The sequence below is a fragment of the Sceloporus occidentalis genome, unplaced genomic scaffold, assembly GCF_023333645.1.
Source record: "Sceloporus occidentalis isolate IW3139 unplaced genomic scaffold, rSceOcc1.0.p SCAF_79, whole genome shotgun sequence".
Lineage (NCBI taxonomy): Eukaryota > Metazoa > Chordata > Lepidosauria > Squamata > Phrynosomatidae > Sceloporus > Sceloporus occidentalis.
Genome location: NW_028317059.1, coordinates 796,619 through 811,345, shown reverse-complemented (window position 1 = coordinate 811,345; position 14,727 = coordinate 796,619). Strand labels below are relative to the sequence as shown.

General features: G+C 44.2%; 1 protein-coding gene across 1 annotated transcript in view; it reads right to left on the bottom strand.

Annotated features, from left to right (window-relative positions):
• LOC149285354 (E3 ubiquitin-protein ligase HUWE1-like) overlaps positions 1–14,727 on the bottom strand; it is a gene marked incomplete at its 5' end in the record, with an annotated part of 41,966 nt that overhangs the window by 15,820 nt on the left and 11,419 nt on the right. Inside the window, 34 exon segments of the mRNA XM_089495322.1 lie at positions 110–312; positions 430–562; positions 652–808; positions 995–1,104; positions 1,255–1,764; positions 2,092–2,633; positions 3,138–3,240; positions 3,594–3,882; positions 3,990–4,207; positions 4,296–4,429; positions 4,627–4,876; positions 5,083–5,361; positions 5,972–6,017; positions 6,173–6,327; positions 6,635–6,724; positions 7,231–7,409; positions 7,536–7,764; positions 8,168–8,336; positions 8,601–8,734; positions 8,977–9,090; positions 9,156–9,216; positions 9,491–9,633; positions 10,094–10,266; positions 10,436–10,618; positions 10,764–10,975; positions 11,056–11,273; positions 12,091–12,157; positions 12,336–12,481; positions 12,600–12,767; positions 12,957–13,152; positions 13,259–13,617; positions 13,726–13,891; positions 14,109–14,285; positions 14,407–14,487. Coding sequence (XP_089351448.1) covers positions 110–312; positions 430–562; positions 652–808; positions 995–1,104; positions 1,255–1,764; positions 2,092–2,633; positions 3,138–3,240; positions 3,594–3,882; positions 3,990–4,207; positions 4,296–4,429; positions 4,627–4,876; positions 5,083–5,361; positions 5,972–6,017; positions 6,173–6,327; positions 6,635–6,724; positions 7,231–7,409; positions 7,536–7,764; positions 8,168–8,336; positions 8,601–8,734; positions 8,977–9,090; positions 9,156–9,216; positions 9,491–9,633; positions 10,094–10,266; positions 10,436–10,618; positions 10,764–10,975; positions 11,056–11,273; positions 12,091–12,157; positions 12,336–12,481; positions 12,600–12,767; positions 12,957–13,152; positions 13,259–13,617; positions 13,726–13,891; positions 14,109–14,285; positions 14,407–14,487 — 6,394 coding nt within the window.

The following is a 14,727-nucleotide window of genomic DNA, read 5'->3' as shown; positions in this document are numbered from 1 at the left end:
TCATTCAAAAACCACTTGTCTTCTATGATCCCTATGGTAACCCAACAAAAGTTGCCCTTGCTCATCCCACTTTTTCTGATCCCTTGCGTCAGACATGCAGCTTTCCCACCTAGTCGGCTGGTCTGCTTTGCCTTCTTGTTAGCTCGGCGTGTGTCGTCTCGGAGTTGGATGATGACCTGCAGGACTCTCAGGAAGAACTTTTGCGTGGAAGTCTTTGAAGTCAGCATGGACATGGAGGGCAACTGTAGCTCCCTGCCATCTAGTGGGCGCTTCTGGGATGCCACGATCACCACGTTTTCCGCGATGTCAAACCTGGAGCGCAAAGACGGGGCGGGGAGAGACCTAACATTTTAGATTGACTACTGTCCTAATGTGTAACGGGTTTCCGGATAAAGCACGCGCCCAATGATTCAGGACCGCAATACTCACCTGCTCTGCATTTTGCCCTTTGCTTTGGTGTTCTGGGGTTGTTCTTCCGGCATTCCATCCGGAGAAAGGGCCTCACACTGAATACGTCTCTGCTGCTCCAAGTTATACTCGCGCAGTTCCGCCAAAAGGGTACCTGGATAGCAAACCAGCAACATTCAGTTTGAGAAAAAAAGCAAAATGTGTGCAGGCCGTGAAAGCGTGGGGTATTTCAGATCATCTCACCTATCTGTTTGCACAGAGTGTATCCCAAGTGGTGGGCTCCGCTAAGGAGCAGTTTCAGCACGGTGTCCCTCGTGCCGGCATCACCCCGCGAGAGTTGTAGTAAAACGTTTGCGGCATCCTCCAAGCCTTCCTCTGAACATGAATGGGATGTCAGCACCTGGGAAGGAGACGTTCTGCATGAACCTATACATCTGGTTAGCACGTGCACGTGCCATGAAAGACAGGGTCGCCTAACCATGCACTGCAACATGCAGCCACCCACAGACCTATAAAATATTGGCTGTGAAGACTCATTTTTTTAATTTGCCCAAATATGGGAAATTTGATCATTCCAATCGCTTACCTCAACAGAAAGCTGCAGCTGTTTCTCAGTTAGGCCTGATGCCGCCATCTTTTCTGGGACACCACTGGCGTCGCTGGATTTAGCTGGAGATTTGCTGCTTTTTGTAACTGCTTTAAAAAAAAAATAAAAAAAAAGAAGATTTAGTATAAAAATAGAGGCTTTTACGGGATAGGGTTTAGAATTAAAAATAATTTTTTAAGGTTGAACAGACCATCCAAGGTTTGGTGCGTTATAATACAGGGCATGACTGAAGTACTTACTGGACACCACACTTGTGGCGACTGCCAACGGCACGGTCACTGCTGGTACAGGCACAGGTAGTGAAGCGGCAGCAGGGGTGGGGGCAGGCACGGGAGCGGTTGCATTTGCTTGATTGACTTCCGGCACCTTATTATCAGGCAGGGCAATGGAGATGAGGGAAAGGAGACGAAGCAACTTTTCCGTGAGTAACGAGCTGCGTCGGATAACAGGATGCGACAACATATTCATGAGCTGTCCAAGAGGCGAAGCTTCCAGGCTGCACTGCGAACTCTCGCCCTCTGCCCCCGAGCTCACGGGCACAGACTTTACAGAGGTTTTCCCTTTACGGCTCACATTCATATTGTCCAATTTGACCAACAAGTCCCAGAAATCCGTGGAGCTGTTGTTTGACCCAGTAGCACCCGACGGTGGAAGGCAGGGGCTGCAGGTGACCTTCCTCTCCCTGCCATCGCTGCTCTCTGCACTGCACTCTTTGGCGCGCTGCTGTGTAAAATGGCTGGGGAACACTTAAGGGGGTAAGAGATTGAGGTCAATGAAGAAAGCGGCACGTAGCTACATAACCATGTCTGCTAAATATCCTTAATATAACTACATCCCTTTCTACTCCTTGTTGACGTTGTGACCGCACACAAGCCTCCAGTACGGCAAAGTGAAAACGTACAGACTTATATACACAAAGCCGCAAAATAGAAAGAACTGAAAGGTACATGATAAACAAATGGCACCGTTTTAATCATTAACGAAAAAAAAAGGATGGTATTAGCTAGAACTATGGCAGCCTATATTAAAATCTTTACAACTAGTAAATCTTCCATAGAAAGTTCTAAGCCTTACCTTGGCCAACTGGATAAGCGTATCCAACACATGCCTGCAAACCACCGGCGCAGCTTGTGGGTGTATGTGGACCGTGGAGCCACAGGCAGCATGCTTCTCAGTGTGCTTGCGCCCCAGGGACCTCTGGATTTGGAAGATATTGGTGCGACAGCCAAGAGCGGCATCCATGGACACAGAGAGCCAGGAAAGCTGGTTGGAGTTCTTGGAATCCACCCTGTGCATCAATTCTAACGGGCGGCTGTCGTGGCTGGAAGAGCAGGACTTGACAGTCCCTCTCTTATCGGGGCCTCCGATGGGAGTCTTGGGACTTTCTATGCAGAGTTCACTCTCGCTGCTGCGTTGCAGGATTGACAGTAGACTGCGAATTACCCAGTTACGGGTCTGCGCGTGGTAACAGAGGTTGCGCAGGACGCGATGCAGCCGACTGGTGTTCAGCTTGGGCTCATCCACGAACAACAAGACGAGAAGACAAGAGAGGGTCTCGTGATCAAGCAACAGGCGTCCTCGCAGTCGCAACAGGCTGTCCACATTGCTGCCGGCCGGCCTGACGAGAGAGACTTGTTTCATTAAATTCAAAAAACCTTCACAGTTATCAGCAGACGACAAATTACTTCAACGGACTAAGACATCTAGAATTCACACAGATCTAACGAGTGGTGGGCCTTTTTTTTTTTTTGCTTTTTATCCTCATTTGTAGCTACAATTTTTTTTTTATTATTATTATTATTTTTTAAATGATGAGCCTAGTTCATAATTTTTTTAAATGCGTAGCAACAGCCAATCGCATGTATGGTAGACTTTAGTTGAGGCCACGATAGGAAAAGATGTAAAGTAACAGCTAACGTATCCTTATAGATCTGCATGCAGTAAAAAAGCACTGGAGTCTATACATGTAACATGGGCTAGAATGCTCCTTTAAAGCCGTCTTATTTCATGGTCTGTAAACCCCAGCTTTGCAATGAGATATAGACTTTCAGAGATGAATGGAGTGTCCTGCATTCATCCTACAGTCTATGAAGTTAAATGAATACAACAGATTTAAGCATACCTGGTGTGGGTGCTGCTACCACCCATCTGAAAGGTGCTTCCTCTCTGCACAGCCAGACGTGTGTATTGGACTCCTCTATTCCCACTCAGACGGCTTGTGAAAGCTTAAAATACATTTAACACAGAAACAAGGCATGTTGTGGTTTAATATCTTCTATTTTTTTCTTGTGAGATACAGGATTACGCTTTTGTTGGTGTAATACATTTATTACTCATCTAAAAGTAGCCATCTGGCACACATACTGGCCCAAAGGCAAATCCTACCAAAGTCTTCAAACATAACAGACTTCACAACTAAATCAAACTGAAGTATGAGTCCTAAAAACACTACAACATTGGAAAAAAATATAGCCAGATGTGAAACTGAATAAAGATGAAAATCAAGCTAACCAGGTAGAACATTAGCCATATTTCCAAGGCTAGATTCTATTAGCAATGCATATCATGTTGCAGATACCTGGGCTCCTGAGTATGGCCGACAGGGCAGACGTGCTGCTGTGACCAAACAGTCTCTCATGCATTAGCTGTCTTTGTCTTGCCTCTCGTTCTCTGCGCAAAGCCTGAGCTTCAGCCGCAATGTCAGGGGGCATTACTGCTAGAACGCTGTCCTCCATATCCTCAAGAACACTGCGGCGCAGGTCGGATGGCAAGGTTTGAATGAAGGTCATGGGGTCCATGGGGTTGTCAGAAGTAGTGCTCTGAGCAAGTTCGCGCCTCTGCTGCTCTGCTCTCTGTTGGGCAAGCACCTAAGGACCGGTAGAAATGGCCAATTAATGGGGACAAGCGTTAACTCATGGATATAGAGGAAAGAAATGCATTTCCCAGTGTGTGTGCCTGTTCGTTTGAACCGTACCTCTTCCTGTATGGCAGGTGGTAAAGCTGCCAAGAACTCTGGGCTGACCTCTGTGACACCAGCACTGCCGACCACAGGTGGTGGGATGACCGGCACAGCAGTAGGTGGTGCCCGAGCTGGCGGTCGGATGCCCAGCTGGTTCTGAAGCACCTCTCTGCGTATATCTTCTGGAAGAGCTGCAAGGAAGGATGGGTCCACTCCTTCGGGGAGATTGATACCTGAACCAATAAATACATATGGGACTATAGCATGGTGCTCAGGGAACATTACCATATCATTTGATGGCCGATTGTGCAAGAGAATTACCTGCGAGCGGATCATCATCTTCGCTACTCGTGGACGGCAGGGCTTCTTCAAGGATTCCACTGGAATCTGTTGCCAACAAGGACATGCTAGAATCTCTGACGGAGGGCAAATCAGAGGAGGGAGCACCCGAAGAACTGGAGAAAAAAAAAACAATGACCAAGAGAAGACTTAAAATCGGTCAGCTAATTTCAGAAAGTGAACTAGAAGTAGCCATTGCTGTTGTGCTTCCAAACATAACTATCCACTAACTCATTGTCCTGAGCAGCATCAAGCCGCTTCAGGGAATTGGGTTACAGCAGGTCAGTTCCCCGTGCCCCACGGCGTGACGTACCTCTCCTCACTGTGTTGGGACACCGATGTCTGGCTGCTGGATTGACTTGGTGGCTCCACAACCTGTTGACCAACTGCGACACTACTGCTGACCAACGGCTGTTCTTGATTAACAACCCCAGATGCTTCCCCAACACCTTCCTCTAGAGGTCCAGAGGCGAGGCTACCAGTATCCATGGGTGAGCCCTCCAGCTGGCTGCTCACTGCAGTCAGGGCATCTGAATCCTCTGCTCGTTCAGGTGACAAGGAGGCTAACAAGGAATGGAGATATTTTTTCAGTGACTTGGCCATTTAGATTGTTCATACATAAAGAAAGCTTTAGTCTTAAAAAGAAAAAAAAACTAATTACGCACAACAAATATATTTTACATTTAATATGTTCCATGCATGATTTTAGAAAATGCTGAATTTTCATCGTATAAGACCGAACCATTTCCCTGCATGATATAATACTGACTGATGGTGGGTGCTGGAGACAGTTCCATCTGAGTCGCATCCCCCTCCGCACTGGGTCTTCCTGGTGCCGACGGCTCTTGTTCTGTTGGCATTAACAACTGTCCAACTTCATCGGCACCGGACTCCGTCTGCAAACTCTGTGGCATTTCTGCCAAGGAAGCCTCCGGAGGAAGAGCACGCATAGAAGGATCCAAAGGAACCAGCTCTGGACTTGTTGGTGTTCCTTCTGCAGAAGAAGGAGCAGTGGGGAAATTCTCAGGGCGTCCAGTTCCATCTTGCTCTATGGTGGACATAAACAGAGGCCAATTACTGGTGGGTTGTATTGCAGGTTGGAGGGTGTGCGAGTCAAGAATTCCTTGAGGATCAAAACACAGAAACCCATCTTAAATAATAACACAATGACAAATAAAGCAACTAAAGACATTAAACAAGGCTTATGGAAAAGCCACACCACAAGGAAGGCAGTAAGCTGTATAGTTATCTCCAAAACGGTGGCAAAATATCTACCCCCTTACAACAATACAACTTACTACCTCACCCTGAAGAGGGCAGGTAATGGAAAAGGATTCTCTAAAAGGTATTTATCTGCCAAAAAGATTTCAAAACCACAAAAGGGAAACAAATGAACATATGTACAGAAAAGCCAAGAAATTGGCACAAAATCTAAAAGTCCAAGCAGGTCCAGATATATACATTAAGAGGTCTCGTCCTTGCTGGGGCTGGTAACAGATACCGCAGGAAAGACAGTAAACTGTATAGTTATCTCCTAGATCGGGTGTGACCCCAAAACTATACAATCTACTACCTCAGCCTGAAGCATCACAGAATCCACTCGACTGACCTGTGAAGGAGACCGAGGCAGAAAATGCTGCACTATAAGCGATAAATACCTGTAAGGCTCAACTCGAAAGGCATGCTTCGCTTGGAATTGGAAGCCTGGGAAGATTAAGAACAAGGATTAATTAAACCGGTGCTATGCTGCTCAAAGTCACAAAATGTTCATGCAGTAATTCAAATCACACAAACCTAGGATCTTTTGCTGAAGGTTGGCTCACTACATACACAAGAAAAAGTTCAAAATCGGGACAGACCTGTGAGTTCGGGTCTTTCGATTCCTTCTCTTCTTTAGCTTTATCTGCCATCTTGGCATCTTCTTCTGCCATTTGCTTGCGCCGCTTTTCACGTCGCTCCTCGAGTTCTTCGTCACGCAAAGCCTCCAAATGGTTTATTATTGGGACTTTTACAACTGAGAAACAAAAACACACAAGGATCTCTAAACATTTTAACGAATATGGCTTACGCAAGAGATGTCACTGAAAACAAGCCCATAAGTGATTGAGCAATTTGGAAAAATTTGTCAAAATTGTAAAATGTAAAGGAAAAATTTATTTTCATCCATTTACGAACTAAGTACATGTGAAACTCTGAACTGGATATAGCAGAGTCCTACAACAAACATGGCGTTGGTAAACTGATGTGCTTGTCTGTTTCTGAACCTGATGAAATAGTTTGCTCTAGGATGAATTACGTTCATCGCACCGAGGGCTTCTCACCTGCCACGCAGTCATGCATGCTTTCAGCATCTAGGACCTTACATTCTTCCGTCCAGCGAGTCAATGCAGTAGGAATACTGGAGAGAGTACCTGTAACAAAGCAGTATTTATTACTTAGAACTGTATTTATTACTGGAACATTAGCCCAAGATATGGACACATACTTCATGCATCACTAAAAATGCAAATCAAAGCCTGAAAGCTATTGTATACAGAGATTCATGTAAAAGGTCAAAAGTGATTCAAAAGGGACCTCATAAGCCGTGAATATAAAACTGGTCTGGAACTGCAGATGTGGTGGGGATAGAGATATATTATATTAGGTGTAATTATATATATATATATATATATATATATATTAGTGTAAGCTGAGGAATTGTAATATGATTGCAGAGTCAGTGGCACAAAGTACAGATGAGAGACCAGTAAAAGGCAGACTAATTCATATCTTTTAGAACACCCGACACCATAGAGGGAACGTTGGGACAAAAAATGAGTCTAAGAACTATTCATAGCCCCTTTAATGTCCCAAATCTCAAGAGCCCACAAAATGAAAACCAGAAACACTGCTGTGCTTGATTACTGTTGTCACTTACCAGCCTGGCTGGTGGCTGTGCTCTGATCATGAAAGAAATCATCCAGAAGTTCATCATCAGATCGAGCTATGATGTGGACATCATCATTTCCTACAAGGAGACGCGCCCGGCCTCGGCTCTGAAGAGGAAGGCTACTACTCAGCTGCAAGATATCATCGGCGGCCGAGGGACCCAGCAACCTTAAAGGAAGCATGAAGCAGTGTTACCATTACCAACTTACTACTCTTACCTAAGAAATCCGAAGAGACCCCTCATTAAATTCCAGCAAACCTACTACCAACTCTTTTTAGACTTCAACAACTTACCTCTGCAATATTAAGGGTGGGTTTGGTTGCCTGTTGCCAGGACAGTGAACATGTATAGTGTGGCCGGTGTTGGTTGTGAGCTGCCGAAGAGTCCGCTGACTTCTACCGATTCCCTGTGCTAGGCGAGTAGTCGACGTCCCTGCACCAAGAGTGAGAGCACTGTGGTCTGCGTGGCGCACCATGAGAGGGTGCGTGGCGGGGATGTTACCAGGAGATGGAGGGATGTCGGCTGCAGGAATTGAGAACACTTTAGAAAAACTTCTCAAACTGATGCCCAAAATCTCCCTCCCTTGTTGGACACCTATAAAGTCAGCCCGTCCATTGCTTCTGCTACACTTTGACCAGAAAGCATCAAGGTAAGGTATTAAGGGCTATATAGACTTGAAAATACAGCTTATATCACAGGCATGAAGGCAAAAATTAAGGCTTTCAAAGCACAGCCAACATGATTTAACAATATGCTACCAGAGAAAGCCACATGTGCTTATCTGAAAAGATCCAAAATGCAGCACTCTTGGTGCGGACGTTTAGAACCTATACATTTTTATGCCTTGCTGACTGAATGATTCCAAAAAACAATGTTCTCTACGTGGAAATGCTATTTCAGACTTCTGCATGACCAAGAATCTTACTTGCGCTGGAAAACATATTGTCAAACTCAATTATGAGGTCGTCCTCCCGGTCAAAACGTTCAAAGCGCACAAGTGGGGAAGCATTCATGTCTGGGTAATCCTCATCCAGCTCCATCTCTGAGCAGTCGTCGTCATCATCCTCGTCTCCTTCTTCACCTTCCTCATCATCCTGCAGGAAGCATATTGGTCAGTATCCTCAGGAGATGCAATGGGTTCATTTACAGAACAGTCAAGCTTGATTTTCTTTATATTTAATATACATATGCATGGTTTAAAGGATATTTCAGAAAATGTTCTTAGCGAGATGTTTCACAAAGCTATTCTCTGTCTGAAACAGAACTAGATTTTCAAGCAAAGACGTCCTCGTCTCCATGAAACATGGAGAATCTTACATTGGTAGGCATTGCCACAGAACTCCATCTTTTACTAATACCTGGTCATCTTCATCTTCCTCTTCTTCCTCCTCCTCCTCTTCTTGGCTGTCATCTTCATCCTCATTGCTGCCACTGCTGTCTTCCTCTTGCGTGTGCTCCTCCTCATCCTCTGGATCAAGGATGTTCATAGAATCTGCACAAATGACACAGAAGGTCCCATTAATCCAACAAACTAATATCTAATCACCTTGACAAAGCTGCTCGTTAGTTTACATGTTCTCATGGAGAACTGTAATACATTCTTGCATTCTGTGAGGGAGAAACAGCCATTACTGCTCAACAGCTGGGAAGCCGCTTTTTGGCTATAAATTGCCCGTAAAATACAAACCTACATACTACCATGAGACTTATTTAATCGTCCATCTGACCACTCACCTTCTCTGTTTGCCTGGAGGGTAGACGCTTGACTAAGGTTAGTCGGAGCCTCATCCATTAACACATCCTCTTGCGATTCATCTTCGCCAACTCTGCTCACTAAATGCAGCAAATGAGGCATACATTTTTTGTAACGTACATTTTTCTAAACGTGCTACAAGAAGATTGGAAACGGTACTTACCTGCAGCTCCATCACGATCTAGAAGCTCATCTATCAAATCTTCAAGCTCATTTTTCACCTATCAAGAAAGGAGTGTATCAAACAAAGGACTCCAAACAGTAATTATACCAACAACTTTAGTCACTTTCTTCACTCCAAAAAGATCACTGTCATTACTTGCACTGAAGCTTTGGCATTTAACCATCACAAGCATCAAATACATTTTTCACATTTTTTTTTTTCAAATGGCTGCAGTTTTTTTTGTGATTTCAACAATTTCTAAAGCCCCTTAATAACTAAAGTCTGATCGTTTATATATATATATATATATATATATATATATATATAGTTACCTGCATTGCCTGGTTGGTGAGGACTTCTGGCTGCCCTGCAATAACTACAGTATCAGACTCCGTCTCTCCATCCATGTCTCCATCAGTTACTTCAGCCTGGGATACATCTGGATCCTCCTCTTGAGCCTCTGCTCCCGTTTCACCTACATCAAATGGTAAGGAATAAAGTAATGAAGAAAGCAAATCAGGGCATGTAACTTGCACACAAAGACAGGGAATTAAGGCGTCTCTTGGGTAGTTTCCAACATAACGTCAGTTTAAGCTCAAATTGAGCTCAAAGAAGGCAAACACGGCTCTCAAAACCATTGCTTTGTGTTATATGAACCATGTCATTTTTAGCTGGTCATTGATAGATCTACCTCTATTGATGTAACTTTACCTTTGCTCAACACAAATTTTAAGGCAGCTTGTGGCACCTACCCACTGGCTCATGACTCCATCAAATACATTTAAGTAATTACATTTGCTACCAGATAGAACGCACACGTTATGAAGACAAACCATAAACCAGCAGCAGAGATTTATGGGGCACAGTTGCTGGCGGTGGATGCAGCCGGTGCAGTTCTGTCTACCCGTGAAGAGTACATACAATGATTACCATACCTGTGTCTGGTTGGTTACTGTTGGGGTCTCTGGAGGCTCCATGGGTGTCCTGTTCTGATTTATTCTTTCCTGATGCTCCTTTACTACCAAACAGGCTGCTAGGCTGGTTGACAATCCGAGACAAAGTCTCTAGAGGTTTAAGGGCTGCATTTACAGTGTTGGCCATATTTGGGCTGCAAGAACAACAGAAAAAAACAGTTTTATGCACAACAAAGATGCAGGACAACCCAGGGTCTTCACAGACTGTTTAACCGTGTCCCTGCCCTCAAGTGCATTTAACTGCATTAAAGCAACCCAACTGCATTAAACAGCCTTAACACACTTAAACGTTAAGTTGTTCACCTGGAGAGATCAAGGCTGTGAGGTACCCGAGCCAAGTCGCTGACAAGGCCCTTCTTTAGAAACAGTCGGATGATGTTGTTCATTCCATTGTGTTGCGTTTTGGTTGTTGCACTGCTATAGAAGCTGGAGGTCGATGGGCAGGACTCCATGATGGTGCTTATAATACACATTACTGCCTGTAACCTGGAAGACAAAATGACAGAAGGTCTAGCCCCTTAAACGCACTACTTTCTGCGGCACTATGTTAATGAGCCATAGACTTTATTCTAGTACTCTACAAGACTCAAAGGCCATACACAGAATCTAAAAAACACGCCACGCTTCCTACCTGGCATGTTTTTCTGTGCTTTCTGCCATAGCTAATGCTCGACCAAGGGCCGCTTTGACCTCATTAACAAGCGCCACCTGGGCATCAGTCCCACTTCCAGCAGCAGCAAGGCTAGCAAGGAAAAGGCGCGCCAGAGCTGGAGTGTCCTTGTCTTCTGCATTTTGTGTGTGTGGCAAGAGGTGGTCCAAAACAAAAGCCAGCACACTACAATCCTACCAATACAAAACAATTAATGGCATTGTAATTCTCCTACCAAACCTGAATACCACATAAGGCTAATGGAATCACATACCTCTTTAATAAGCTCCGACTGCCCAGAAGTATAATTATAGTTGGCAATCAGCGTAGCAATACCCACGTACGACCGGACTGGTTCAGCCAGCAGCCGGAGGATGGTAGAGGTAGGAAGCAGGGGTTTACTAGCTCTTGCTTTAAGTCTCCCGTCCTCTGAATTCCGCTCTGATTCCTTATCCTTCTTTCCTCCCTCTCTGTTCTCTTCTGGGGTCAATGCTGCCAAAAGGGAAACAAATTAAACAGCACTCACAAAAGCGGATTGTTAAAGAAAAGCAATCGGAATCTGTATGTTTCGAGTGCAGCATCAGTGTCTCTCCACCTAATGTATTGGTTTGTCTTAGTCTGTCAATTCTCATCTTGTCAGACCCCTTGAATATATGTATTGTATTAAGCGCTGCATAGATTTGGTGGCGCTACATAAATAAAAGATAATAATAAATAATTGGGAGTTTGTTAAAACCAGCCGAGATGACTGTGTACTGTAACTCCAGATTATGAATGACTGGGAAATGTATCTGAATTATCTGTTGTCGGGATCTGCATAATTACTCCTCCTGTTGCGTTCTCTGCCTTAAGTTGCTAATTGTCATCTACTTGTTTATGGCAAGGAGAAGGGAGAGGACTTCAGAACAGGGAATGTAATAGATAGACGACCCTGGCAGAACATGCCGTCACCAATGTCAGCTTCCATGAAATTGATGTGTAATCTAAATATATCAAAATCATTTCCACTGACTGCCAAAGACACAAGCTATAGGTAGTTTAATTATGCTCGACACTGTGATTGTCTTTAAAATTATCAAGTTTCACCATCAGAAGACATAGCTATTTTTTTTTTGGGATACACTATAGATGCACCCTATTTAAGTTATCCAACTTCTTACACCTAACATTAGAAACACCATCTATAACTTCTAGATTTTCCCTCGCTTGATGTAATTTTATTCGTTTGTATTGGAGTGTACTACCAGTATCACAAAATGGACATTTAAGAGGCATTCAAGACTTAAGCACGTTAGAGTGAGCGGCATACCTTCTCCTTGAGGAGTTCCAGATGGAGGAGTCTCAGTGGAGGTGCTGTCTGTGGTAAAGACCCGAGCCTACAAGTAAATAACAAATGTCAGAAAAAGGTATAGCTAATTGATAGAGAATATTCCACACTACCAGCATGCTACAAAAAACACTCAAGCATGCAGCAAATCACAACTAGTAAACAAATAGTATAACACATGAGCAATACAAAAACTGTAGCATAATTCATGATCATTATATCCTTACATTGATAGCAAAGCTGCTTTGAGCATCAAAGTCACTACCCGGTCTCGTGAGGTCACGATATTGCTGGAAAACCTCATCACCCATGTCCTGTAAGATCTGACTGACCTCCTGGTTCATACCCACAAGTTTTGGCTCCGTCTTTTCTGCTACTGCAATGGAAGAAGATATTTTAATTTTTTTCTGCCGCAGAGCCAACATCGCATTACATCTAGACCGAGGCGGTCGCTCTACCTCACACTGAAAGTAGCAATAAGGCCTAGGTACCTTCGTCTGGAGCATGGTAAGCTGCAAGTGCGTTGAGCATGTCATAGATCACTTCCTTAATGGTATCAGGGATGACTGGAAGCGTGGAAGGCTTCACAGGTGTTGTCTTTACAAGCTGTACTGCATTGGGCCCCTTGATACGGAGATTCTCAAACTCATCATCTGAGGCTGAAAATGGTAAAAATAAATGCTTGACATTAAGTTACAAAACAAGACCGTAACGTTTTCCAAATCACAAGTGGAATTACACAGTCAAGGCCTACTCTACAATTATCCTGCGGACCCACAAAGACATTTAAACTGAGAACGTAAAAAGCTTGTTGGTGAATTCCGTTGTGTTCCTACTCTGCTACTCACCAGTTCCCGATCCTCTCGGTGCCGGCAGAGCTATCCGAATGCAGTTGTTTGCCACTTCGGTGAAGATGTCAGGATTTCGGCAAGCAGCTGGGCCCAAGACACGAAGGATATAGTTTATCTCCCGGGAACCCAAGCTTCCAGACACTACACCAGAGGTGGTACTACCAGCCCCACTTGTGGCTGCAGATCGGACAACCTGAAATTTAGGACAGGGGTTTAATACATATATATATATATACACACACACACACACCTACATATATAGTCTTTGAGGTATTTTTTTGGCATTAGCCATGACATACCTTTTCCATAGTGTGCTGTAAAGTGCATGGATCTTCTATGATGTGTCTGAAGAGGAGAGTGACTAGCGGGGTGAAGCCATTAAACGCAGAGGTCTGATTCAAACTGAGGATCATGCGTGTGCTCTTCAGCTCGGCAAACATCATGGCGTATTTGTGGTCACGTGTAAGACGTAGACACAGCCGCAAGGTAGCATGCAAAGTGTCCGGATCCACTGGGACTCCCAACATGCTGACACACGAACGAATGAGAATGGTCACCATCTCTTCAGTCAGCCCCTGGATAACAATGTCCCCAACTTTTGGCTCTTCAACAGGAGGTTCCTTTTCTGTGGTGGCATTTTCTGAAGCAGGAATGGACTCTGAGCGTAGAGGAAAAAAATTCATAAGCATTAAACATGTTCAACGTAGATGTATAAACCTTTACACAGAATTCTTCTGCACTCCGTTAAGACTAAAACACGTCCTACCAGAAGACTTCTCCTCCTTTGGTTTGGCATCCAAGTCCACTTCTTTTGCTTCCTCCAATGTTTTCTCCAGTTCCTGGCCATTTCCATTCTTGCCACCTTTGACTAACCTTGGAACACGCAGCAAAGTAAGCATTACGGGCCTCCTATTTCCAGTTTCTTCATTTACCTGCAAGACACGTCATTGGTGAGAACCAAATTTACCTCCATCCAGCTGCGTAGCCTGACCCGACTGGAGCAGACAGCGTTTATAGCAGTCGACTATCTTCCAAATGGCCTTTTGGACTATATAAATGGAAATCTCGCTGTATCTAAACCTTAATCCCAAAGTGTATAATTCCAGAAAAGCGTGGTTAGAAAATATAAAAATCAATGTTGTGAATCACCTGCACCATGGTGGTAAACTGAACTGTGTATCTTCGTCGGCCGGCAGTAAAACGCACGCGTGTCTCGCCGGCTTTCCACGCGGTGTCAATGGTGCTGTTGTTGCTAGCACTATAGCTACACCATCGACCTGATCTGTCATCAAACCAACGCCAATTGTTACCATTCGACTGTAAATACTGGAGAGGAAAGAAAAAGTAGAAATACACTTTACTCAAGGAAATAATATAATTGGACGTTTGGCATAAGAAATGCCAATACGTGTACTGGAGGGAAAATAGAACATTAAGATTATTATACCCGGTTCATTTGCATTCTCCTCTTGGAAGAAATGGACGTTTTTTCATAGAAGTCAATCAGTAGTAAGACAGGTGTAATCCAATATAAGTCTGATAGATTGCCATTATATCACACAATAAACGTGTTTGAGATGGAAACTCTTATTAGTGTGAGAGGTTTTTGGCCTGAAAAATCCACGGAGGCATTTGGGAATCATCAGGTGAGAAAAAGACTGAAAGGCACGTGGGATGAAGACACAAACGTTGGTAGTCCGGAGAATATATAAATATCACTGAAAGCATCAGAGGACACACTTTCACACCATCTGCACATTTGGCTTTG